Source organism: Gracilinanus agilis, chromosome 5 (assembly GCF_016433145.1).
Source record: "Gracilinanus agilis isolate LMUSP501 chromosome 5, AgileGrace, whole genome shotgun sequence".
Classification (NCBI taxonomy): domain Eukaryota; kingdom Metazoa; phylum Chordata; class Mammalia; order Didelphimorphia; family Didelphidae; genus Gracilinanus; species Gracilinanus agilis.
This window is the reverse complement of record NC_058134.1, coordinates 193,997,935-194,022,438: the sequence shown is the minus strand read 5'-3', so window position 1 is coordinate 194,022,438 and position 24,504 is coordinate 193,997,935. Positions and strand designations below refer to the sequence as shown.

The 24,504-nt window shown below is 38.0% G+C and overlaps 1 protein-coding gene across 1 annotated transcript in view; it reads right to left on the bottom strand.

Annotated features, from left to right (window-relative positions):
- The window catches only part of LOC123250456 (alpha-2-macroglobulin-like), an 89,369-nt gene that overhangs the window by 31,682 nt on the left and 33,183 nt on the right, over nucleotides 1–24,504 (bottom strand). The window contains exons 17-22 of the mRNA XM_044679526.1: nucleotides 17,619–17,786; nucleotides 16,522–16,624; nucleotides 12,254–12,407; nucleotides 9,591–9,819; nucleotides 7,539–7,665; nucleotides 5,089–5,210 (exon numbers count right to left, since the gene is read on the bottom strand). Coding sequence (XP_044535461.1) covers nucleotides 5,089–5,210; nucleotides 7,539–7,665; nucleotides 9,591–9,819; nucleotides 12,254–12,407; nucleotides 16,522–16,624; nucleotides 17,619–17,786 — 903 coding nt within the window. The remainder of the gene's footprint in view (nucleotides 1–5,088; nucleotides 5,211–7,538; nucleotides 7,666–9,590; nucleotides 9,820–12,253; nucleotides 12,408–16,521; nucleotides 16,625–17,618; nucleotides 17,787–24,504) is intronic.

The following is a 24,504-nucleotide window of genomic DNA, read 5'->3' as shown; positions in this document are numbered from 1 at the left end:
GAAATTGGCTCTCATATTTCACCATAGTCATTCCATCTGTAGGATAAACACCTCCATTTCTTTATAGGTATGGTTTTCAGGTCCTTTACTATCTTAACTAACATCCTTGAGCCACTATTCCTTTTGCCAGTATTCCTACTAAAATTTGATGAGGAGATTGAACACAATATTCCAGTTCTAGTATGATCAGGGCAGAGTACAGTGGAACTATTATTTCCTTCATGCGGGACATTAGTCCTCCTTTAAAGTGGTCTAAGTTTTTTAGGGGGAGTTTGAGGGGGCTGTCCTGTCAAACTGTTGACATTGAACATATAGTCTTTCCAAATTCCCACAAAAATTTCTTATTAGTAAAACTTCCCCTGTCTTGCACTTGTGAGAATGATTTTTTCTTTGCCCTAAATTTCATTTTATGATATTTGATCCATTATTCTAGCCAGCTGAGACAGAGACAAATACTTCTGGGAAAAGTGAAAAGGATCCTGGCAGAAACAGGGTACATGCCAGCATCTCATACCATATAAAAAAGGTCTATGACTTAGACATAAAGAGTGACATTATAAATTAGAGGAACAAAGAAGAAATTGCCTTCTGGCTCTGGGATAGGGAAGAGTTCATGATAAAACAAAGGGTAGAGAGGACCACAGAAGATAAAATGGACAATTTTATATCCATTATTTTGTTTGAGCCTTAAAACAATACTGTAAGGTAGATACTATAGATTTTATTATCCCCAGTTTATAAGTGAGGAAATTGAAGCTTGGAGATCTCTTCGGATCCTTTTTCTTTTTAGTTTTTTATCTCAAAATCTTTCTTTCATTTTTTTAGAGGATAACTCTAAGAATTGAAGAGTATTCTATTAGTCCTTTTATTCTTTAGATGAGGGAGACTGATCTTAACTTTGGGCTTTCAAAGCAGTTACTTGGCAATGGGAGAAAAATAAGCATCACATACTATGCAAGTCCCTGTAAAATTGTTCAGCACCCCTGGAAGTAGCCCTTAGTCCTCAGTTTTTCTTGTACCCAAATCTCTCTCCCTTCCTTTTATTCCTGAGGATATCCTTCTTAAAATCCCTATAGAATGTAAATCTCCCAGAGACTGGGGAAGGAACTTTCTGCTTTCTCCCTCTACCAAATGAAATTTAACTTCTCGGTGCCCCCAAGAAACCTTGATTTAATTAAATGTCAATTAAACAAATATTTGTCAAATATCTATTGTATTATGTGTGGGATGAATCTGGGATCTACAGAGATAATACATTTAGAGAAAGCATGCCTTTATCTGGGCTCATAGAGTGTATCTAAAAGAAGAATATGATGCAACTATGTATATAATATGCAAGTAACAGATATGTAATATGTAGTATGTAATATATAAGTAATAGATAATAATAATAATTGCTAACATCTATGTAGCACCTACTAAGTGCCAGACACTGTTTTACATTTTTTTACAGTTTATTTTATTACATTATTTTACAGTTATCTCATTTGATCCTTACAACCATCCTGGGAAATAGGTACTATTAATAACTCCATTTTCCAGAGAAGAAAATTGAGGCAAAAGGAAATTAAGTGACTTGCTCAGTCACACATCTAGTAATTATTGGAGGCTGGGTTTGAACTTAGCTTTTCCTGAATCCAGACCCAGCACTCTGATCCCTGTACCACCTAGCTGCCTTAATCTGAAATCTAATGATTTAAAAATCTCTACCAACTTTGCAGACTGGGGAAGGTTTTGAAGGGAAGTGTTTCATCATATTGTTTGGAAACCCTTATTTATTAATAGTTTGAACCTTGCTTGTTATGGCTGGAAATTAACTGACTTCAGGGATGCCCCTGCAAAGCCAGAGAGCTGCAGGAAATGTTTGGATCCCACCCAGGTCTACCCAATGCTTGTGCTTTGGGTTCTTAAAACATGAATATCGAGGCTTACTTTTCAATGGATAAATAGATTAACCACTATGTGTAGTTCCTGAGGGTATTCTTCTTAGAATCCCTATATATTCTAAATCTCCCAGAGACTGAGGAAGGAACTTTCTTCCCTCTTTCCTCCTCTACAAAAGAATAAATTTCTTTCTAAAACTCTTTCAGAATTTAGGTTCATTCTCATGATTAACAATGATGGTGAACAGTAATGAGATTTCCCGGGTGGTCTTCTAGAGTAAACCTGAAAGCTTTCCAAGACCACAGAGGCTGAGTAACTAAGTCTCTAATTTTAGGATTAGCACAAAACAGACTGAACAACAAGGGATCAAATTGTATATAGTAAGAACTTCCCAAGTCCCTTTGAATCCAGGTCAGACACAATGAAGACCCCAGATTAGGAAGATTAGGACTGAGGACTCTGGGTGTCCAGAAAATTATGGGGCTCTGTTTGGTCTTAGCCCAGGAAAGGCTCTGGAGGAGTTAAACTTAGCCCAGGCTGCCCTAATCCTCAAATAATCTCCTTTACTTGATCACTGAAGGATTTGGTAAGCATAGTGTGTGGAGAGAAAAGAATTAATTTGTTCTTCTCAGGGTGGGATTCCATTAGAGAAGGAAAACTGTTTAGGAGTTCAGAATAACACCTCAGGGACATTTTGCTATTGCCATAGGCCCAGTGGGTGAAGAGATCTCTTATCTCAAAGAAGGCAAACCATAAGGCTCTCCTCCCTTCTCATCCCTGACCTTTAGAAGTCAGAAGAGTCCCTCCAGAAGACCACATGCTGTGAGGGGGTGGGAAGGTGCTCAGGCTATGTAACTTTTTGCTTTCTGATTGGGTAGTCTTTCACACCTACATTGTAAATTCAGCCCCCAGAAAGCAGAGTGGGTGGGGGTTTGCACCAGGAATCTATAAAATGCTTGTATCTGCACCCATGTGTTGGGCATCACCACTAGGGTGTGAACAATTCTCAGGAGAAAGATGAAACCTTGCATCTGTTCACTTAAAAGGTTTCGATTTCGTCTCATTCACAAGGGTTAAAGAAATCTGATTACAATTTAGTCTGGTCTAATCTTTTCAAAGAGTCCTTCTTTCTTCCCTTTTTTTCCATCTTCCTTTCTTCCTGCCTGCCTCTTTTCTTCCTTTCTTTCTTTCCTTACTTTTTCTTTTTCCTCTTGTCTTTCTCCTGAACCCTCTCATGATACTTGGTCTGTGACTGGCTGGTAGCCATCCCATATCCTGGTAAAGATGGGCATTAGTTTTACCCTCATTCACTTAAGTTGACCCTAATGTTAGTGAGAGAAATTGTATTGGGCAGGCAGGGAGGTGGACTTTGACCAGGGTTTCCACTTCAAAAATTCTTTAGCATGCACAAGGTCCATATTGGAGAACTTTGAAGGGGAATACCTAATCGCCCATTAAAACTGCTATAAAAAAGCTGGGAAATGGACCTTAGAGGGGGGAAGATCAAAGCTATCTCCTATCTAAAACAGCTCTCCCAGCTAACTATAATATTGAGCAAGGACTTATTCTCACTGGCATTTTGGTTAGACATTCAAAGGGAGATAAGGAAGAAAATTTTGAGCACCTTTCTTTTTCTCTGCTTTTGCAACCCTGGCCAGGTTGGAGATTGAAGGCATAGAGACAAGAAAGGAAACCTTTTTCCTGATTTGTAGAAATTCATGGCAATATAAACTAATTAGAGATTGAAATTTGAAACTGAAATGCAATATCTTTATAGAAAATAAGTTTCTAAAGAATGGTTTAAAGATTTTTGTAACTGCTAAAACATCTTAATGGATTTTAGGAGATGCGCACCTAGGATTAAGATTAAGCATGTAGACCATAGCATTCTTTCTCCTTCCTGGAGGGCAATCAAGGTATTTTTCTAATCAAAAGTGATTTCACTTACTGGGAAATGAGAACAACTGAAGCTAATTTGAAATGATTCAAGAGAATTTAATTGTTTCAGTAAATTAGTTAGGAAAGCCTCCTAAGCAGACTATGCAACTTGAGAAATACGAGTTAAGCAGTTAATTGGTATTGTATAAAGAAATTTATTCAGTAGAGGGTTAGAGTAGAATATGAATGGAAATAAGAGATCTACTTTGAAAATAGTAAAAATAAAGCAAAGTGAGAAATCAAGGTGTAAGAGGGAAGATGCAGTTTTGAATTTGTAGGGTTTTGATCAAAGTCATAGGACACTTTGTGGGGGGGGATCCCAAAGAAAGATGTTTAGGTAAGTAGAGATAGAAGAGGAGGAGTAGAACCTTAAAGAAAGGTAGATCCTTTTGCATTGATTGTGAATGGTGGGTAAAAATGGCAGGTGATGTACTTGGGGTTTAGAATTTTGAACAAAGAGGTTTGAGAAAGGTTTTTGTTATCATTGAGATAAGAATATGAAAAACTTTTTGGAAAAATGCCTGTTAGCAATTTCAAACAGCCAGTCTTCTATTAAGTTATATATAACATTTACCAAACGGAAACCATGGAAACCAATTTGCAGCACGGAATTGAATGCAGTCTACTAAAATTCTGTCCTTGAAAAGATTATTGGAAGAGAATATCCCAATCTTTCGAGTTTCACGAGCCCTAATAAGAGGGGAATGAGAATATGAGACTGTTTTCCATGAATCTTTTAAAGTGAGTTAACTGAAAGCGATGGACTCTAATTTGAGGTGTTAGCAGCTTGGGAAAATTGAGATATTCAATATTACCAGAGAATGAACTTCACTCAAGCAAGCCACAGAGAGCCACTGAAGGTATATGCACAGAGAAATAATAATACCAAGATTAATCTGGGAGTCTTATTAGGAATCGATTACAATAATCTAGGTGGGCCATCATAAAAGCTTGTTCTAGAAATGTTATAAAAAAAGGAGAAAGGAGATTTCCTGTGCCTAACACATAATAAAATGAATGAATATCAAAGATATTGTGATAGACAAGACTTGACCACCAAGTGAACGGAAAAGGTGAGCCAGAGAGAGGCTGCAAAGGTAACACTCCCGGATTTCTCCAAGTTCTTAAAGCCGATTAGTGGCAAGGCTGTGGCTGCAAACATTATCCCTTCTTATTTAAAGGCTAAGTACAATAGCCAGGGATTTGTGGTCACCTTGATGCTTTCCCTAATATGACATAACCAATGGCGATATGCTATTGACATACCTCGACTAACAAATCTCTGATGACCGTATCCTTCTTTCCACTCTCAGGAACAATAGCCTTCTCATTATGACACATTTCCTGGGATTCCACTGCTTCTGCACTTGCAGAAAAAGCCACTTTTCCTTAGGGGGGGAAAAAAAATACAAATAGGGATGAACACATTATTATAACTGTATCACTTAATTCCCACAGTTCTCTGCCTTGGGATCATTTTCCAGACTTGCTGAGACCCCAAGTTGTATGACTCTTATTGTTATTAATATTAACAACTTACTCTGAGGTTTACAAAGCACTTTCCTTCAAAGGACACAGTGAGGTAGGGAAATGTAATACTGTAATCCCATTTTACTGATAATAAAACGGAGGCTAGAAGTGATAAAAGGATTTGTCTAAGTTAATTATTCTTGGATCTGGAGTAAGTCTCTGGACTCTAAGCCCAGTATTCTTGTCAGTACGCTCCTCTGTCTCTAAAAATAATAACAATTTTCATTTCCATCGTATATTCAGTGGACCCACCACCACTCTGCAAAGAAGTGGAGGGAAAGACCTTCTTGTGCTTTTCTTTGGGAGCAAATACAATCACCAATTCCAAGCATTTTCTTTCAAATGCTCCTTTCTTTTTTAAAGGAAATTGTATAAAATTTGAAATTTAGTGATTTTTAAAACTACGGGGCTCATCATAATGAGGCCCTAAGTGATAAATCATTAGTTTGGGTATAAATTTACTCTTTATCCCACGATATTCGAGGAACCAGACTTAAAGTGATCAGTAATGGCGGGTCAGAGGATGTTAAATCCCAGTGTAGCACGACAAGTAGAATGAAAAGGGGGGGGGGGGGTCAGTTATGTGGACTGTGTCACTCACTAATGGGTAACTGAAGAAGAGAACCAAAGGAAGAGGCTCCACAGATACTCATGATCCAGTACCCAGGGTCAGACATCTCCTCCACCTAATTCAGCTCCAGCTCACACCTTTCAGCGCTAGGTGTCCCTTAAGGTTCCTCCCTGGCTCTCTTCTCTGGGTGGTCTTATCTACTCCTGGAGATTTAATTACCATCTCAAAGCCTGCTGATTTGCAAATCTACCTCACTGACTCCCACCCCTCCATTGATCTCTAATCTCCAACTGCTTTTCAGATATATGTCAAAAACTCAGTAAGTCCAAAACAGATCTCCCCTAAACCCTTCCCTGGTGGCACAATGGAGAGAATGCCAGTCCTGGGCTCAGGAAAGACTCATCTTTGTGCGTTCAAATCTGGCCACAGACACTTACTAGATAGGTGTCCCCTGGGCAAGTCTCTAAACCCTCTTTGCCTCAGTTTTCCCATCTATAAAATGAACTGGAAAAGGAAATGACAAACCACTCCAGTACCATCCATCTCAAAAAAGAAAAGGGGTCATGGCCCAAAGGGGGCATGAAGAGTCTGGCAAAGCTGAACAAATCCTCCCCATCTCCTACTCTCCTATTATTGTAGAGGGCAGCTGAATCCAGTCCTTCAGGCTCAAAACCTAGAAGCTGAAAAGGGCTATGGATTTCACCTTCGTAGCATCTCTCAAATATACCTTCTAATCTCCTCTGACACTATCACCCATCTTGAGTAGGTCCTCACCTCACACACCCTGCTGGTGGGGTTCCCCACTTCAAATCTCTTCCCATTCCAATCCATCCTCCATTCAATCACTAAAGTGATTTTCCCAAAGTGCAGGTCTAACTATGTTACTCCTCTACTCAAGAAATTCCAGGGGAGCAGCTGGGTGGCTCAGTGGATTGAGAGCCAGGCCTAAAGATGGGAGGTCCTGGGTTCAGATCTGACCTCAGACACTTCCCAGCTGTGTGACCCTGGGCAAGTCACTTGACCCCCATTGCTTACCCTTACCACTCTTCTGCCTTGGAGCCAATGCACAGTATTGATTCCAGGACTGAAGATAAGGGTTTAAAAAAAAAAAAAGAAAAGAAACTTCAGAAGCTCCCTTTTGCCTCCTCTATTTGGTATCCAAAGCTCTCTATAGCCTAGTTCCCTCCTACCTTTGTAGTCTTCTTACACCTTGGTCCCCAGCATGTACTCTTTGATCTGGTGGCACTGGGCTTCCAACTGTTCTATGAACAAGACACTCCATCTCTCAACTTCAGACATTTTCTCTGGCTGGCCCCCATGCCTGGAACACTCTTCCTCCTCAACTCTACCTATCGATTTCCGCAGCTTCCTCTAAATTTCAACTAAAGTCCCATCTTTTAAAGGAAGCTTTCCCCAACCTCTTTTAATTCTAGTGCCTTCCCTCTTTTATTTCCTATTTACCCTGGATATAACTTGTTTGTGTTTGCTTACATGTTGTCCCTCCTATTAGACTGTGAACTCCTTGGGGACATAGACAGTTTTTTGCCTCCTTTTGTATGCCCAGGATTTAGCAGGATGCCTGGAACATTTACTGATGGGATGTTGAGTCACTTACCTAATGATTTGGGAGTCACAGCCCATGAAAATGTTTGATGATGACTTCCACAGATGCAGTGAGACTCTTCATTTTTTTCTTTGGGAACAGCCACAAACATGGAAGAGTCTTTTAGCTGTACTTTAACCTGACATCCACAGTAGGGTGGACAGACAGAAGAAATCAAAACATTAAAAGTAGGGAAGGATAGTCAGATTTTTGGCCAATGAAAAGAATTATAGGGATCAGAGTTGGAGGGATACAAGCTTTAGAAATTTGTTGGGCTTTAAAATTCATAGGATTGCAAAAAGTATAAATAATTAGATTGTTCCTCATCCATCTCTTAGGACTTCACCACCATGTTTCAACTGTTTCCAGACCCTGGAACTTTCCTCCACTCTCGTGGCCCTCTTGTCCCAGTGGTGAATTCTTCCCAGAACTTCCATTTTGAGGCAGTTCTCCTCCATCCTCCGTTCTTTTCCTGGCTTTGTTTTTGACACTCCAGATTTTACCACCATTCCCCGACCCTGGTATAAGCTCTATATTCTATCTACTCTCTGCATTCAGCCATTTTCAAAAGTGTCTGACTCTTCATGACCCATTTTGGGGTTCTCTTGGCAAAGGTCCTAGAATGGTTTGCCATTTCCTTCTCTGGTTCTTTTTACATATAAGGAAATGAAGTCCAATGAAATTAAGTGACTTGCCCAGGGTCACACTGCTAGTGTCTGAGGCTAGATTTGAATTCTGGAAGATTAATTTTTATGACTCCAGGCCCAATGCTCTTTCTACTATACCACCTAGCTGCTCTTAGAGGGACCTGTTGTTGTTCAGTAGTTTTAATACTGTCTGACTCTTCCTGACCCCATTTGGGGTTTTCTTGGCAAAAAAAAAAAAAAAATGGAGAGAAAGCCAGGCCTGGAGATAGGCCCCAGGTTCAAATGTGATTTTAGACACTTGCTATTTGTTTGACCTTAGGGAAGTCACCTAAGCCCCATTGACTAGCTCTTACTGATCATTTGCCTTGGAATCAATAGTTGTATTAATTCTAAGACAGAAGGTAAGGTTTAAAAAACAAAATAAAAAAAATTAAGAGGCAATAAAGAATTGCCAAGAAAGGGACACACCAAAGAGATACTGGCAGAGAGGAGGCGGTGAATCACAATCAGGAGGCCTTAGCTAAGGAATTATTTGGGATCATAGAGGATTCTAGAAATTTATACATTTAAAAAGAGTTTGGGATTTAATACTTGCTCATTTAAGATTAGTTTATGCTTTTCATGCCATTTCCCCTTTATTCCCTTCATGAGTTTTTTATTCTATGTGTGATATGTGTCTTCTGTTATGGCATGAGCAATATGGAAATATGTATTGCATGAAAACATTGGTATAAATTCTATCAGACTATTTACTGTCTCGGGGGGAGAGGAAAATGAAGAGAGGGAGAAAATCTGAATCCCCAAATATCAGAAAACAATTGTCAAAAATGGTTTCTACATGTAACTGCAAAAAAAATTAAATAATTGAGAAAAAAGAGCATATGCTTTTGACCAGTGTGGAAATATGTTTTGCATGATTGTACATGATAAACTAAACCAAATTGCTTACCATCTCAGGAAAGGTCAAAATTTGGAAGTCAAATTTTTGGAAAAGAAATGTGAAAAATTATTACATATAACTAGAAAAAAATTAAAAACTTATATGAAAAGAGCATATGCTTTGTTTCTTGTTTCCTTCAAGAAAAATTTCTTTTGGGTTATTGCAAACTATGGTGCCTTCGAGTGGAGAGTCAGTGCCAGGGTACGAGGAGATACATAGAAAGTTTCCCAAAATATATTTTTGCCCTTCATGATTTGAATATCTCTGACAAAGTCATGCATGCTAGCAATTAGTCAAAATTTTTGAGATCGCATATAGACTACCACATTGGAGCAAGAAGTATCCCAATATAGGAATGGGAAGTACTCCATATGAAAGTGAGAAGTACTGGGAACTAGGGTTAGGTAGTGGTTGGTCTATGCTGCCATTCAGTCCCTCCACATTCTCCATTTGTCCCAATGAGGGGAAGACCCTTACCCGGATGCAGTGAGGCAGGTAGTTGAAGACAGTGGCCTTGAGTGTGAAAGCCTCTCCTCGAATCACAGAATAGGGTAGGGTGAGAGACACAAAGAAAGGCTTGAAGGCTATGAGAGAGGTTGGAGGGGAGAGACCAAATCCTGTGTTGTCTGACAGGCAGAATGCTCCAGCCTTCCATTTAGTGATGGTATCGGGGACATTCACTTCCACTTCAGTTTCACCTGTTGAACTAGAGAGAGGGAGCAATGAAGACAATGGGAAGTAGTTCATTAATAGCTTTGGGGAACAAGGATTTGAGGTAGGAAGCCAAGGGAAATTTAATTTCTTTCCTTCTACTCTAACTCTGACCCTGATTGTCTGGTCTTTACATCTGGAAACCTAACTTTGTGATTAATGATGATCCCTAAATTATGCTCTGGGAAATATGGTCCTGCTAAAAGAAATGTCTAAGAAGGGTGGATCAATGGAAGAGACTTAGGGTAAATGACCTTAGCAAGATAGTATACAATAAACCAAAGAGCCCAGCTTTGGGGACAAGTATCCACTATTTGACAAAAACTGCTGGAAAAATTGGAAAACAGTTTGGGAGAGATTAGGTTTAGATCAACAACTCACACGCAATACTAAGATAAATTCAGAATGAGTAAATGACTTAAATATAAAGAGGGAAATTATAAGTAAATTAGGTGAACATAGAACAGTATACTTGTCAGACCTATGGGAAAGGAAAAAATTTAAGGCCAAGCAAGAGATAGAGAATATTACAAAATGTAAAGTGAATAATTGTGATTACATTAAAATAAAAAGGTTTTATACAAACAAAACCAATGTTAACAAAATTAGAAGGAAAGCAAAAAATTGGGAAAAAATATTTATAACAAAAACTTCTGATAAAGATCTAATTTCTCAAATGTATAAGGAGTGAGGCCAATTCTACAAAAAAATCAAGTCCCTTGCCAATTGATTAATGGTCAAGGGACATGACTAGGCAGTTTTCAGATAAAGAAACCAAAACTAAAAATAAGGACATGAAAAAGTGTTCTAAATCTCTCATAATTAGAGAAATGTAACTCAAAACAACTCTGAGGTATCACCTCACACCTACCAGACTGGCCAATATGGCAGCAAGAGAAAGGAATAAATGTTGGAGGCGATGTGGCAAAATTGGGACACTAATACACTGCTGGTGGAATTGTGAATTAATCCAATTATTCTGGAGGGCAATTTGGAACAATGCCCAAAGGGCTTTAAAAGACTGCCTGCCCTTTGATCCAGCCATACCACTGCTGAGTTTGTACCCCAAAGAGATAATAGGGAAAAATACTTGTTTAAAAATATTTATAGCTGCTCTCTTTGTGGTGGCAAAAAATTGGAAAATGAGGGAGTGTCCATCGATTGGGGAGCGGCTGAACAAATTGTGATATCTGATGGTGATGGAATACTATTGTGCTGAAAGGAATAATGAACTGGAGGAATTCCATGTGAACTGGAAAGACTTCCAGGAATTGATGCAGAGTGAAAGGAGCAGAACCAGAAGAACATTGTACACAGAGACTGATACATTATGGCATTATCATATGTAATAGACTTTTCTACTAGGAGCAATGCAATGATCTAGGACAATCTAGAGGAACTTATAAGAAAGAACACTATCCAGATCCAGAGAAAGAACTGTGGGAGTAGAAATGCAGAAGAAAAACATATGATCAATCACATGGCTCGATGGGGATGTAACTGGGGATTTTGACTTTAAATGATCACTCTATTACAAATATTAATAATATGGAAATAGGTTTTGAGTGATAATACATGTAAAACCCAGTGGAAGTGCTTGTCAGCTCAGGGAGACGGGAAGGGAAGGAAAGAACATGAATCATGTAACCATGGAAAAGCATTCTAAATAAATAATTAAATTTTGAAAAATAAATAAAAATAAAAGAAATGTCTACAGGTTACCAGCATAGTTGGGCAACCTGATGAGGCTAATTCCATATTTGCTCTTAGCTTGTCAGTCATAGCAAAGCCCCTGAATTGTTTGGAATGGTGCAAAATTAGGTCAGATGTGATCGCTCGCTGGTAGAGTCATCACTAGCAATTCTCACACCTAGGACAAATGAGACAAATGCAGCCAAGACAAAAACTGGTAAGCCAGGATACGAACAATACACTTTGAAATCAACTTTTAAAAACACATGCAACTGAGCAGGAGCTAGGATACCGTCTTTGTTAGAGAGACAGCCCTTGCCCTTAATGCTGGAAATATCTGACTGAGATGTGGCTGCTGGCTTCAGAGAGGGAGAAAGGAAACATATTATCTGGTACTTCCTATTTTATCTAATGACTCTTGCTAACAAGATACTAAGTACAGAGTTTGTTTGGCTTTCCTACACTGCTGATCACCCATGGCTTTGTGCCCTTTAAATTTGAGCCCCTTTCGCTAGTCACAGTTCTGATCCTCACATCGGTTTGCTTGGAGTTTGAGGCACTAAATTAATTCAGAATTGCTTATCTTGGAGGCAGGTAGATAATAAATCTGTACAGTGTTAAGCTTGGATTTGTCCTGAAGAAGGTCCGGAGCCAAGGAAATCTGTCAATGAATTAGAAATCTAGAACAATGCAAGTTCTTCATCTGAAAGAAATATGGTAAAAATGAAACCACTTACTCTGGTACTACCAAGCTCCAGATCCAGGTCTCAGGGAAATGCTTTCTCACAGTCTCAACTGGGGAGTCCTTTTGTTCTTCCACAATTACAGTATTTGTACGGAATCTTGCCTGGTGTCTTAAGTCTCCTACACCTGCAGCTCCTACCAAAGGAACTTCCAATACAAACATTTTGGTCAAATATTTGCTTATTTAATGGATACTATGTCCTTCTAAGTGTAATGACTGCTAAGTGTTACATGAGGCACAAGAGTGGGTCATCTGAGATATGCATGGAGTATCTCTCTTCAGAGACCTAATAAGAGGGAAGGTAAATAACACAGAGAGGGGGCAGCTGGGTGGCTCAGAGGATTGAGAGCCAGACCTAGAGACGGGAGGTCCTAGGTTCAAATCCGGCCTTAGACACTTCCCAGCTGTGTGACCCTGGGCAGGTCACTTGACCCCCATTGCCTACCCTTACCTCTCTTCTGCCCTGGAGCCAATACACAGTATTGATTCTAAGATGGAAGGTAAGGGTTTAAAAAAAAATAAAAATAAATAACAGATAGTTCTAATGCAAATACCAAAATAGGATACAATATAGAATATATAACACATATATATAATAAGAGATACAGAACAAAGAGGGTCACAGGACCATAGATTTAGAGCCAGGAGGGACTTTAGAAGTCATTTAGTCCAACCCCTTTACTTTATAGATGAGGAAACCGAGACCTATACAAGTAAAGTGACTTGTACAAGCTCATACAGGCAGGAAACATTCGAGGTCAGATTTGAATGTGGGTATGAAGAGGAAGAATCTTAGTGAGGTCATAAAAATTCCATGGAGATGGTGACATATCAATTGAAATCTGAAGAACAACTGGAGACACTTATAACCTATAGGGATGCTCTCATTAATTAAAACTATTCTTTGGATCTCATGATACTGGCAAACCTTTCGGCAAGCATACCTCTCCCTCTCTAATGCTTTGGCTGATATTAATTATCAGAAGATAGCTGAGGGACAGTTAATGGATAGAGAGCCAGATTTGAAGACAGGAGGTCCTGGGTTCAAATCTAGCCTCAGACACTTCTTAGCTGTGTGACCCTGGGCAGGTCACTTAACCTCAATTGCTTAGTCCTTGCTGCTCTTCTGCCTTGGAACCAAAACTTAGTTTTGATTCTAAGACAGAAGGTGAGGGTTAAAAAAAAAAAAAAAAAAAAGGAAATAGTTGAACAAGGCTATCTCTCTGGATATATATTTCTAAGACTCTTGTGTATTTTTTTTTTATAAACTTTTACTTTGCAGCTTAGAATCAATACTGTGTACTGTTTCAAAGGCAGAAGAGTGGTATGGGCTAGGCAATGGGGGCTAAGTGACTTGCCCAGGGTCACACAGCTGGGAAGTATCTGAGGTCACATTTGAACCCAGGACCTTCCCATCTCTAGGTCTGGCTCTCAATCCACTGAGTCAGCTAACTACCCCACTCCCCAACCCAGTTTTAACTTTGAGTCCAGGAGGATGGTGTTTTTGAGAATGAGAATCTAAGTATGATTGTATGAGCATTAGCTCTCAGAATCCCTGACCTCATCATCCTAAACCTGTGCAACTCTGGGTTGCTCTATTTCTCCAATTGCCATGTTAGCCAAGAATTTATTGATTAAAATGCCTTTCAGTCTAGTTTTGGTATCTTTGTTATGATAAGTGATTTACAATGGTTAACATTTTGTATAAAATTATTTTAATCAATGTCCCTTTCCCTTTTGTCCATCCCTATGCTATTTTTTAAAACATCAATAACATTTAAATAAGTGAAGGTGAAATTGTTTTCATCACATACCATAAATTTTTTCTTATTTTTATCCTTTCTTCTAATGTTTTACCCATTTTGATCCTTGTACTAACAAGTTTGTGGTCTCACTCTCCAGAATGTCCAAGATAGATGATTTAGGAATGGCTACTATGCCAGTAATGAATCGTGCCCTATCTGCTAAAATACAATCAATCTTATTTGCTTTATGTGATGTTACTTATTGCTTGCCATGTGTCGGATCTTCTGATTCACCACACACAGGGACGTGGCAAGTTTTTGTCCCTTCCTATTCCTGATCTCTATTTTTCAACATATTTTTGGCCATCATGGACTATCCCCATCTTTTCACTGAAGTCAAAAGTGTGCCAAAATTTATGCTAATTTAATTTGAAAGTTCTTAACAGATGTTTGGAATACTTTTCTACTTCTTAATTATCCACAACAGATGTGTGTACATGTTACACTTATTTCCATAGTGATCTTTCTAAAAATACTCATCCTGAGTTTAACAATACAGAATGACCATGAAATTTTCTTTCCTGTTTCCTTTGGACACTCAACTCAACCAACCTTGTTATTTGCCTCCACAGAACCTGGGAATTCAGTGACAATGAGAAACACTTTAAGTAAGTCTAATTATATGCTTAATTAAATTATATAAGTCTAACAAAGTGATAGAATTATATAATTTGTCTAATTATATGAGATAATTATATAATTAGTTTAATGGTATACATTTTGTCATATATACTTATACCTGGGACTTATTTGACTTTTATGCCTATATCTGTTTCTATTAGCTTAATAATTTTGTTCTCCTTTCTTTTACAGAGACTGATAGCCCAGCATCTAGGGAAGTATAGGTAGATAACTAGAGATTATTAGGAAGGTAAAAAAAAGTGGGTCATTCTAATTCGATAAGAAGATTTGGTTCTTTTTACACGATTTACCCTTTACATGCTCCTAATTTTCCCTGTTAATCCCCAAGGAGGAAAGAAAGCTTTAGGATCCCAGGAAATAGTGGAGAATCTCAATAATGGAAAAGACCTCAGTGAAGATCTAGTTGAATTCCTACCGGACTAAGAAGTCCCTTGAAAATATCCCTAACAAGGGATCATCCAGCTTTTAGAGCATGAATAAAAACGAAAACCAGAGTTTTATGTTCCATATTCCTGTGAGTTAATAATGAGTGGACAAATTGAGTTATTTTTATTTCCATCCTACAGGGGGAGAATGGGAAAGCATAGAGCAAGAGCTAAAAGACCTGTGTTCAAATTCCAGCCCTTCCACTTAATGCCTTCATGATCTTGGGCAAAACTCTTTGGGTCTTGGTTCTTCATCTGTAAAATGGGAATGTTTAAAATGAGGAGGTCATATTTTTTAATGGGACCTTACCACCACTGGTAGGCTAAGAATAGCAGAGAAAAGGAGACAGACCTTTTGAGATAAACAAAGGACAAAGCAATTGAGGAAATAAGAAATTTTTCAGTGATTTCTTAGGAATTATCCCACATGTTTACATGTTTGCATGATCATTAGTGGTTGATATAAAGCCATTGAAACTGAACAAAACAAAATTAATTTCATATAAATTGAAAAGCTTGATATGATCATGATACTAAGTGAATATAATTCAACAAATAGTAGAAGGTGGTAATTTTCACCTCATTCTTTTCCCAAGAGAAAAAGGAAGCCTTCTATGGTGATGGGGTAAGGGGTCTGGGGTGTCTTGGGGAGATAGTAGTGGTGAATGATGGGGGAGAAGATTAATATTATGGAACTATGCCAAAATATCTGTTTCAAGAGATTTTTAAAAAACCCTTTTAAAGCCCCTAAAAAAATTATTTAATAAATAATTAGGAAACATGATATATATATAGTTAAGGAAAAAAAGCAATGACCTTGAAGTCAGAAGACTTGAATTCAAGTTTGTGGACTGATACTTAAAGTTAGATAATGATGGGAAAGTCACTTAGCTTTTGCTTCTTTGCGACTATCCTCCTTAAAGTAAGAACAATAATACATGTGTGGCTCACTTTTCAGGGTCATTGTTAGGACAAGGCTTTATAAATTATAAAACACTATATCAATTAAAGGTATTATTATGTCTTCTAATAAAAATTTGAGCTATTTTTCTAAATTTGTTTTTATTACTTGTTAAAGTATGCTTATCTTGTGTCTTCATGAGTTCCTCATGGTCTGGGACCATTATGTTCTGTTGTAGTATCAGTTCTAAGACAGAAGAGCAGCAAGCAATAGGCAAAAGGGGGCAAAAGTGACTTACCCAGGGTCACATAGGTAAGAAGTCTGAGGTCTGAGTTTGAACCCAGGCCTGGCTCTCTTTCCACTGTGCTGCCTAGGGGCCCCTCAGAAACACTCTTAATTGTATTTTTGGACCAATGTTATAAAAATAACTCTACATGATAGATCACAATTTTCTACAACTCAAAACAAAGAATAGATATGTTTTTACCTGCACGTCCATATTCTAGGTAAGCAGCTGGGGGTGGGGTATGGGGCATGCAGAAATGGGGCTTCTTGACCTTTGCATTAGTGAATACCTTTAAGCCCATTTCCTGGAAAGAAAGTTAGAAGTGCATCAATTCCCAAACATTATTGACATCTATTAAATTAATTTTGATAGTAACAATTATAGCTGATGTCTTTTCCTTGTGTTTATTCCCTTTAATGTTCAATAAAGGTGGAACCTCAGAACTTTTAACATCAGGCAGAAATTTGAGGAAATATTGGCTCAAGGGCCAAGTAATTATTATAAGCCAGTAGTGTTTCCACTAGGTTGTCCAAGCCCCAACTCCTTCAGATTCCTCACAGTCACATAAAAGTCCATGGGGCTTGGACAACCTAGTGGAAGTGCAAAAATATATTCAAAAATCAACTTAACCTCAATAAACAGAAGGACCTTTTGGAATGCTAAAAGGGGCCTAGAATAAATAAATGATCATTACCAAGGGGATAAAACCTTATGGGGTATTCCCTCCCTTTGTCAAGGGAGGCAAAGCCTTCATAGCCCCATCTAAGTAGCATCCAACATCATTCAATCAATTCCGTATTATAATTTGAATGGTTACAGGGGTAAATATGGAATAGGGCAAAGACATGGGGTTACATGTTAGAATACTCCTAATAGACTATTTATACTTTGTTCTTTATATCTTGCATAATAACTATGATGCTTTAAGAAATTTGTAACCAGACTTATGAGAAAGAGTGCTATCTACATCTGGAAAAAGAACTGTGGGAACAGAAACACAGAAGAAAAACATCTGATTGATCACATGATTGGATGAAATTTGATTGGAGATATTGACTTTAAATGATCACTCTATTGCAAATATTGATAATATGGAAATAGACTTTGAACAATGATACATGTAAAACCCAGTGGAATTGCTCATCAGCTCTGGGAGAAGGGGAGGGAAAGAACATGAATCATATAACCATGGAAAAATATTCTAAAGTAATTAATTAAATTTTAAAAAATGGAAAAAGAAATTAAAAGAAAAAAAGAAATTTGTAACCAAATATGTGAACAGAAAAAATGGATTTTACTTTTAGGAAGTTGTAAGTATCATCTTCTTCATTATTCATCACAGGGGCGTAGCTGACTCCATCTATAAAGATATTCTTGAAATGGACACATTTTTCAGAATCTTCTTCGTGCCCTTTTACACCTTGAGGGAATCCGGTAAGATCCTTCACAGATAGCAGCTCATATAGCTATGCAGACAGAAAAAGAAAAGGGAAGGGCATTTCCTGTTATTCTCTGATAATTTACAGGTGGAACGCAAGTGATAGTCTCCACTCTCCTCTTCCATCTCTCCTAGAAGAATCACCATAATGAAGATCAATCATAGGAGACAACCAGGGGGCACAGAGGATAGAGCGCCAGGTCTGGAATTGGTAGATCCTAGGTTCAAATTTGACCTCAGATGCTTCTTAGCTGTGTGACCCTGGGTAAGTTACTTAATCCCATTTACTAACCCTTGCCACTCTTCTATCTAAGAAAAGAAAGAAAGAAAGAGAAAGGAAGGAAGGAAGGAAGGAAGGAAGGAAGGAAGGAAGGAAGGGAAAGAAAGAAGAGAGAGAGTAGATAGAAAGGGAGGGAAGAAGGGAGGGAGAGAGAAACTACTAAATCAGAAAGTCCTCCATAAATGTCACCCTGTCTTATTAACATAAACACACCTGTAATTCTGAACTAACCTTTATCTACATAGAATAGAGCATTGCTTTCCAAATGGTGAATTATTGAAAGAACATGATTAATGAAGAATTCATTTGCAGAACAGGGGCTATTTAGCTGGTCTAATGCAACTATATTCATATGAATTAACAGAAAGACATATAAAAGTTAGTAGGAAGTGGGGCAGCAGGTGGCTCAGTGGATGGAGAGCCAGGCCCAAAGATGGGAGGTCCTAGGTTCAAATCTGACCTCAGACATTTCCTAACTGTGTGACCCTGGGCAAATGACTAACCCCCAGTGCTTAACCTTGACCACACTTCTGCCTTGGAATCAATACACAGTATTGATTTTAAGACAGAAGAAAAATAAAAGCTAATAAGAGTACTGCTTTGCCTTGAAAGGAGCCTGGGATATGGTAGACCAGAATGATCAGCCAAAAGGATTGTGATGCAAAGGAAATACACACACAATATTGAAAAAGAAATTCCCCTGGGATCTCCCATTGCCACTCATCATGGGCTTATTTCATTCAGTAGGGGCCATATCCCTCTACTAGACTAAAATCTTCATGAGAGAACATCTAGCTTAATCTTTGTATCTTCCCTCTCAGTGCCAAGCATATGTACTTGGTGGGCACTTCATGGATTTTCTTTCACACTTGTTGGCATTCTCTGAAAGAGAAAGAGACATATTTCCCTTTGAAAATCATGTCCCTAACATAATCACCCTTCTCAACATTCTTTACTTATCTAGTGGTACCTGTATCCCTCCCCCAATTCACCCCCAAAATTGGTTCTAGTGTATAGAGTGAGAGTCTTTTTTTTTAATTGTATTTCAGTTGACAAATCATTTCTAGTCAGGTTATATCCCAAGCAGAGTTTCATGCTATTCAGTTATTTTGGTGAATGGTGCCTTTGTCACTTTCCTTTCCCATTCTCCAATATAATACTGAGTTTTTAATTTTAATTCTCTATGATTTCCAGAGCTCCTTATAGAGCTCCTTGGGACTGCTGGTCCAAATTTCCTCCCTGGCTATCATCTGCTTTACTACCTAGTTCACATTTTCCTTGGGCTTTTAAAAAAAAGAAACCTCTCATTTAACAAGAAAAGCTCCATGCATATGGATGTGAACTACAAATATGTTGTATCACCAGTATTTGGGAATCAGTTTTTAAAAGGGCATCCTCAAAGATGATTTCTAATGGGACTCTGATAAGACTTTCTAAATCTCATTGAAGAATTTTCAGCAGTGAGATTACTTGAGGTGTCCCTTGATTCCCACCAAAGACAGCAATTGCAAAGTAAAAAATGGCTAGAATGTATATAGTACTTTAAGTTTTGTGAAGTATATTACAAATATTATTTCCTTCAATCCTCACAACAACCCTGGGAGGGAGGTGCTATTATTATCACCATTTTATAAATGAGGAAACTGAGGCAGACAGGGGTTAAGTGAGTCGACCAAGAAAACACAACTGATAAGGATCTGATGCTGGATTTGAAGTTATATCTTCCTGATTCTAAATCCACTTAAAAGCTTAATAATAAACTGACTACCAGTTGACTAACACTGGAAGAAGCAAAAGGCAGATGTTAGAGTATAGAGGCTCAAAGCATACATTCTTTTACATAGGTCCCTCGTATTATCCAGAAGACACTTTGTTGCAGGAAGCCATCAAGCTTGTGAAGTTTAGCACAGCTCGTCACCAGTTCTGAAAACCTGCATGGTAGGCATCATAAGGATGGTTATTCTACTCAGTTTCCCCTATGTGACTCTTTTCTCACTAACATTCCCAAAAGCTGACCAGAGCAAACTTTATGATGCCTGCCTCTGGCTGAAACCTTGATTACTCTCATTCGTCTTAATTGTGTCGCTGATGCTGTTCTGCCACCAAGATTCTCCTGGACCTGTGGGAGTCCTTTCCTCCCATACTTTGTGATCTGTAGAGATCACAACAAATTCCTTACTTATCTTGTGTGAATCTTGTCTACCATTATGTCTTAAATAGAAATCTTCCCAAGATGCATGAAACCTCCTGGTTCTTGTAATATTTTGGGAATATCCAGTACAGCATGTGGACCATTGTTCCTCATTCTTGTTAGCTGACTGGCCCACTCTTCTTTTCTAATTATTACTACTTTTGATATAAATACTCTTTCAAACACTCTAACCTTCTAGTTCCTCATTCCACTTTTAATTTTCATGACCTCTATTCCACTGAAGACCTCTTCAGAGTTTTACTGAATTTCACTGTGGCACTCCATTCTTATTCCTCCATTCCACTTCAGGTACAAACTGACATGGTCATACTCTTGATTTTGCCATAGCTCCCAAAGTGTTCACTCTCCATATTCATGAATTCTGAAATGAACTTATCTGATCATAATATTTTATTAATACATCTTTCCCTCTGTCTTATGACCCCTTCCTCTATTCTTTGTTCTTGTCCTGATCTTGAATCCCTCTACCTCTAAATTCTTTTCCTATCACCCTATACTGTTATACTTTTTCCCTTCTCTATCTTAATTATTTGGTTAACCAAAGGGTAAACCAGTTCAATTCAACATTATCCTCTATCAACAAGTACATGGCTCCCTTATCCTGTCACTGATCAATTCTTGCTAAAACCCAGTTTTGGCTTAATTCCACCATCTATAGACTTTGCTCCTATTCATATGTTACTAAATGGAGATGGAGAAAATCAGGAAACTCTGCTGACTGGGTGCACTACAAATTGATGTTGTATAATATTAATTAGGCTCTCACTGAAGCAAAGTAATCCATTAATACTTTCCTAATTGATTTGTTACCCCACTCACCACAGCAGCTGTTCCAAAGTTTTTCATCCCTCTCAGTGATCCCATATCCTCTCTCTCCTCATTTTAGCTTCAGACATGGCTTCATATTTCAGTATAAAAACTGAGGCCATTCACAGTGAGTTCCCCCTCTTCTTCATCTCACATCATTCAGGCATCTTCTGCCACTTTTTCTTCCTTCACTCTTATCTCAGATAAAGAAGAAGCCCTTCTTCTTGCCAAGGTCAACTCCTCTATATACACCCTTAATCCCACAACCTCTCATCTTTTCAATCAGGTTGTCATCACTGTCATTTCCAGTTTCTTTCATATCTTCAATCTATTCATATCTACTAGTTCCTCTCTGATGAATACAAACATCCTTAGAAAGCTCTCACTTGAAATTGTTTTTACATGTAATTGGGGAGAGAACTAAATTAATTTTTTTCAAACCTCACTTGATTCTACCATCCCTGAGGGCTATCATCATTTTTCTTTTTCTCCCCTTCACGGCTAAACTTTTTGAGAAGGTCTTCTATAATCAGAGCCTCTCCTTCCTCTCCTCTCTTAACTCCTCTTCATTATCCACCTGAAACTGACCTCTCCAAAGTTACCAGTCTGTCTCAATTTTCTTCCTTCTTTATCTCTTTACAACCTTTGACGCTATTGATAACTTTCTTCTCCTAAATACCCTCTCCTATCTAGGTTTTCATGACACTACTTTCTCCTAGTTTTCCTAGCTCTCTGACCATCCCTCAGTTGGAAGAGAATTTCTCTCTCCATTATGTTGCTTTGCATAACATCACCCCTCAGTTAATTTTATTTATTACACTTCTAAGTCTCCCTTGTTGGATAGTCCTCTAAGTCATGCCCACTAAACATGGATCTATCCAAGACCATATTCTCTTCTCTTACTATACTATTTCACTTGGTGATCTCAACAGTTTACATGAGTTCAATTATCATCTCTGTATATGTTGAATTTTTGTTGGAGAGTACGAAAAATGGAATTGTGTAAAATAAGACCATAAAAGTAAGTTGGAAGCAGGTTGTGAAGGGCCCTAAATACCAGGCTGAGTAGTATTTGATTATAGGGGTAATCACAGAAGTTTCTGAGTCATCCAGGGACACGGTAACATCTGTGACTTAGGGATAGTCTTCTGGAAGGCACTTAATAAACTTGTTGATGGATTGAACAAAGATGAGAAGCATGAATATAGAGAAGGAGGTGGATGCAAAAAATGGTAGGAAGTTCGAACCTACAGTACTTGGTTGGGTGTAAGAAGTGAGTAGGAGGTATGAGTCAAAGATGATTCCAAGATTTGGAGGCTTTGTGACAGAGAGGAGAGGGAAGTTTGGAAGAAAGGAAGTTTTAGGAGGGAAGATGAGTTTACTTTTGGACACTGAATTGAGTTTGGAAAACAACAAAGTATCAATATCCTGTGGATGGATGAATATGTGGGATTGAAGTTCATCAAAAGAGATAATAAGGGCTAAATATATAGATTTGGACATCATCTTCATAATCAATAAAGGAGAGAGTGCAGTAAAGACAGGAGAGAAGAGGACCAACAACAAAGTATTGAGATACATCTAGGTTAAGGAAATAAAGGAGGAAGGTAAACCTGTGGTGAAAATTGAACAGAGGTCAGCAGATAGGAGGAGAACCAGGAGAGAGTACTGTCATGGAAGCCAAGATCATCAAAAGTACCCAGTAGAAAGAGTTGGGCAATCGTGTCATATGCTACTCAAAAGTCAAGGCCAGTTGGTTTAGAAATTAAGAGGTTAAGAGTAACATTTAATAAAGTAGTTTCAATAGAATAATATTGAGTTCAAAGCCAGATTCCAAGGAGTTAAAAAGTGAATGGGGAATGAAGAACTCAAAGCAGAACATAGATAATCTTTCTAGGATTTTATCTCAAATTGGAGCGGGAGTGTGGGATGGGATTTGAGTGGTTAATAAGTAATGGAAGTTTGTTTGGTTTTTTTAAAATATGAACGGATCTGAATGTGTTTACAGATTGTAAGAAAGAATAAGTAGATAAGAAGGCACTGAAAATGATTCCAGGTTCTTCCCTCTTCAATGCTTTACTAGCTTCCCAGTGGTTATCTGAAGCAGTCAAATGGCAAAGTCGATAGAGTACTGAATGAGGAGTAAGGAAGACTTGAATTCAAATCTAGTCTCAGACATTTACTAGCTGTGTGACCCTAGGAAAGTCACTTAACCTCTGCCTTTTGCATATGACTTGTCTCACATGAGAAAAAAGGATAAAAATACCATCTACCTTTCAGGGTTGTTGTGAAGATAAAATGAAATAAAATTTGGAAAGTGCTTTTAAAAAATAAAGTGCTATATCATTGCTAGTTATTATTATTATTATTATTATTATTATTATTATTATTATTATTATTATTATCATCATCTCTTCAAAAATACAAACTCTTCAGCCTGGTACTTAACAGCCTTCCTAATCTATTTCTAATCTTTCTTCATAGCCTTGTTTTATATCACTCCCTTTAATGCACTGTACATTCCAACCAAAATGGAATACTAATTATTCCTAGAATTCAGTATGTGCTTCTTTCGGCTTTGATTTGTGGACTCTCTCTGTGGCTAGAATATACTCCCTCCTTATCTCTGTCTTCCAGAATCCTTCCCTTTCATCAAGGTTCAGCTTAGATGATACTTTTTCAATGAAGGACAAGAAGACAAGAAATAGAATCAAAGGAATGGATGGAAAGGTTCCCCCTTGCAAAAACCACCTTAAACTCTGAGATAAAAGGAAATAATGATAGGTGGGTTTAAATGTACAGTTGTTTTGAGGTATTGAAGAAGGGTGAGATGAAGGAGCATAGAATGGATCTCAATCATCTTAATCAAAAAGGAAGCAAGCTTATCTGCTGAAGGATGGTGGCAAAGTTAGGGGGGAATAGGTCTTGGGTCCTCTAGACCAGGTTTCTAATTTTAGCTCTGATACTTTCTATCTGTGCAGCCTCAGCCAAGTCATTTAACCTGTGTAGACTGTTTCCTTACCCTTAAATAAGGGAGTTGGGTTAGATGATCCCTGAAATCTTTTCCTGCTGTCTGTGATCCTATTAACTCATTCTTTTTTCCTTTTTTTCAACCTACAACTTCACTAAAAATCTCTTGTCGTTTTACAACTCTTTGCTGCCTCTGACCCATCAAATTTGTACCTATCAAAAAGGATTTGGACATCCTTCCCTTTGTGGAAGAGAATTATATTTTCTCAAGGATTTCTATTACTCAAGATTGTGTTAACCAGGTAATGATAATTACAATTTATGGAAATGGGAAGTATCTTCTCCTTATAAGATCCCACAATTCTCTGCTAAAAGGCAGGTTTTACTTTTGTAGCTATCTCATAGGATAATCTATGGGCACATTTTTTAATTAAGCAAAGATCCTTCACTAGGGAAAAAAGAAGACTCTCATCAGTA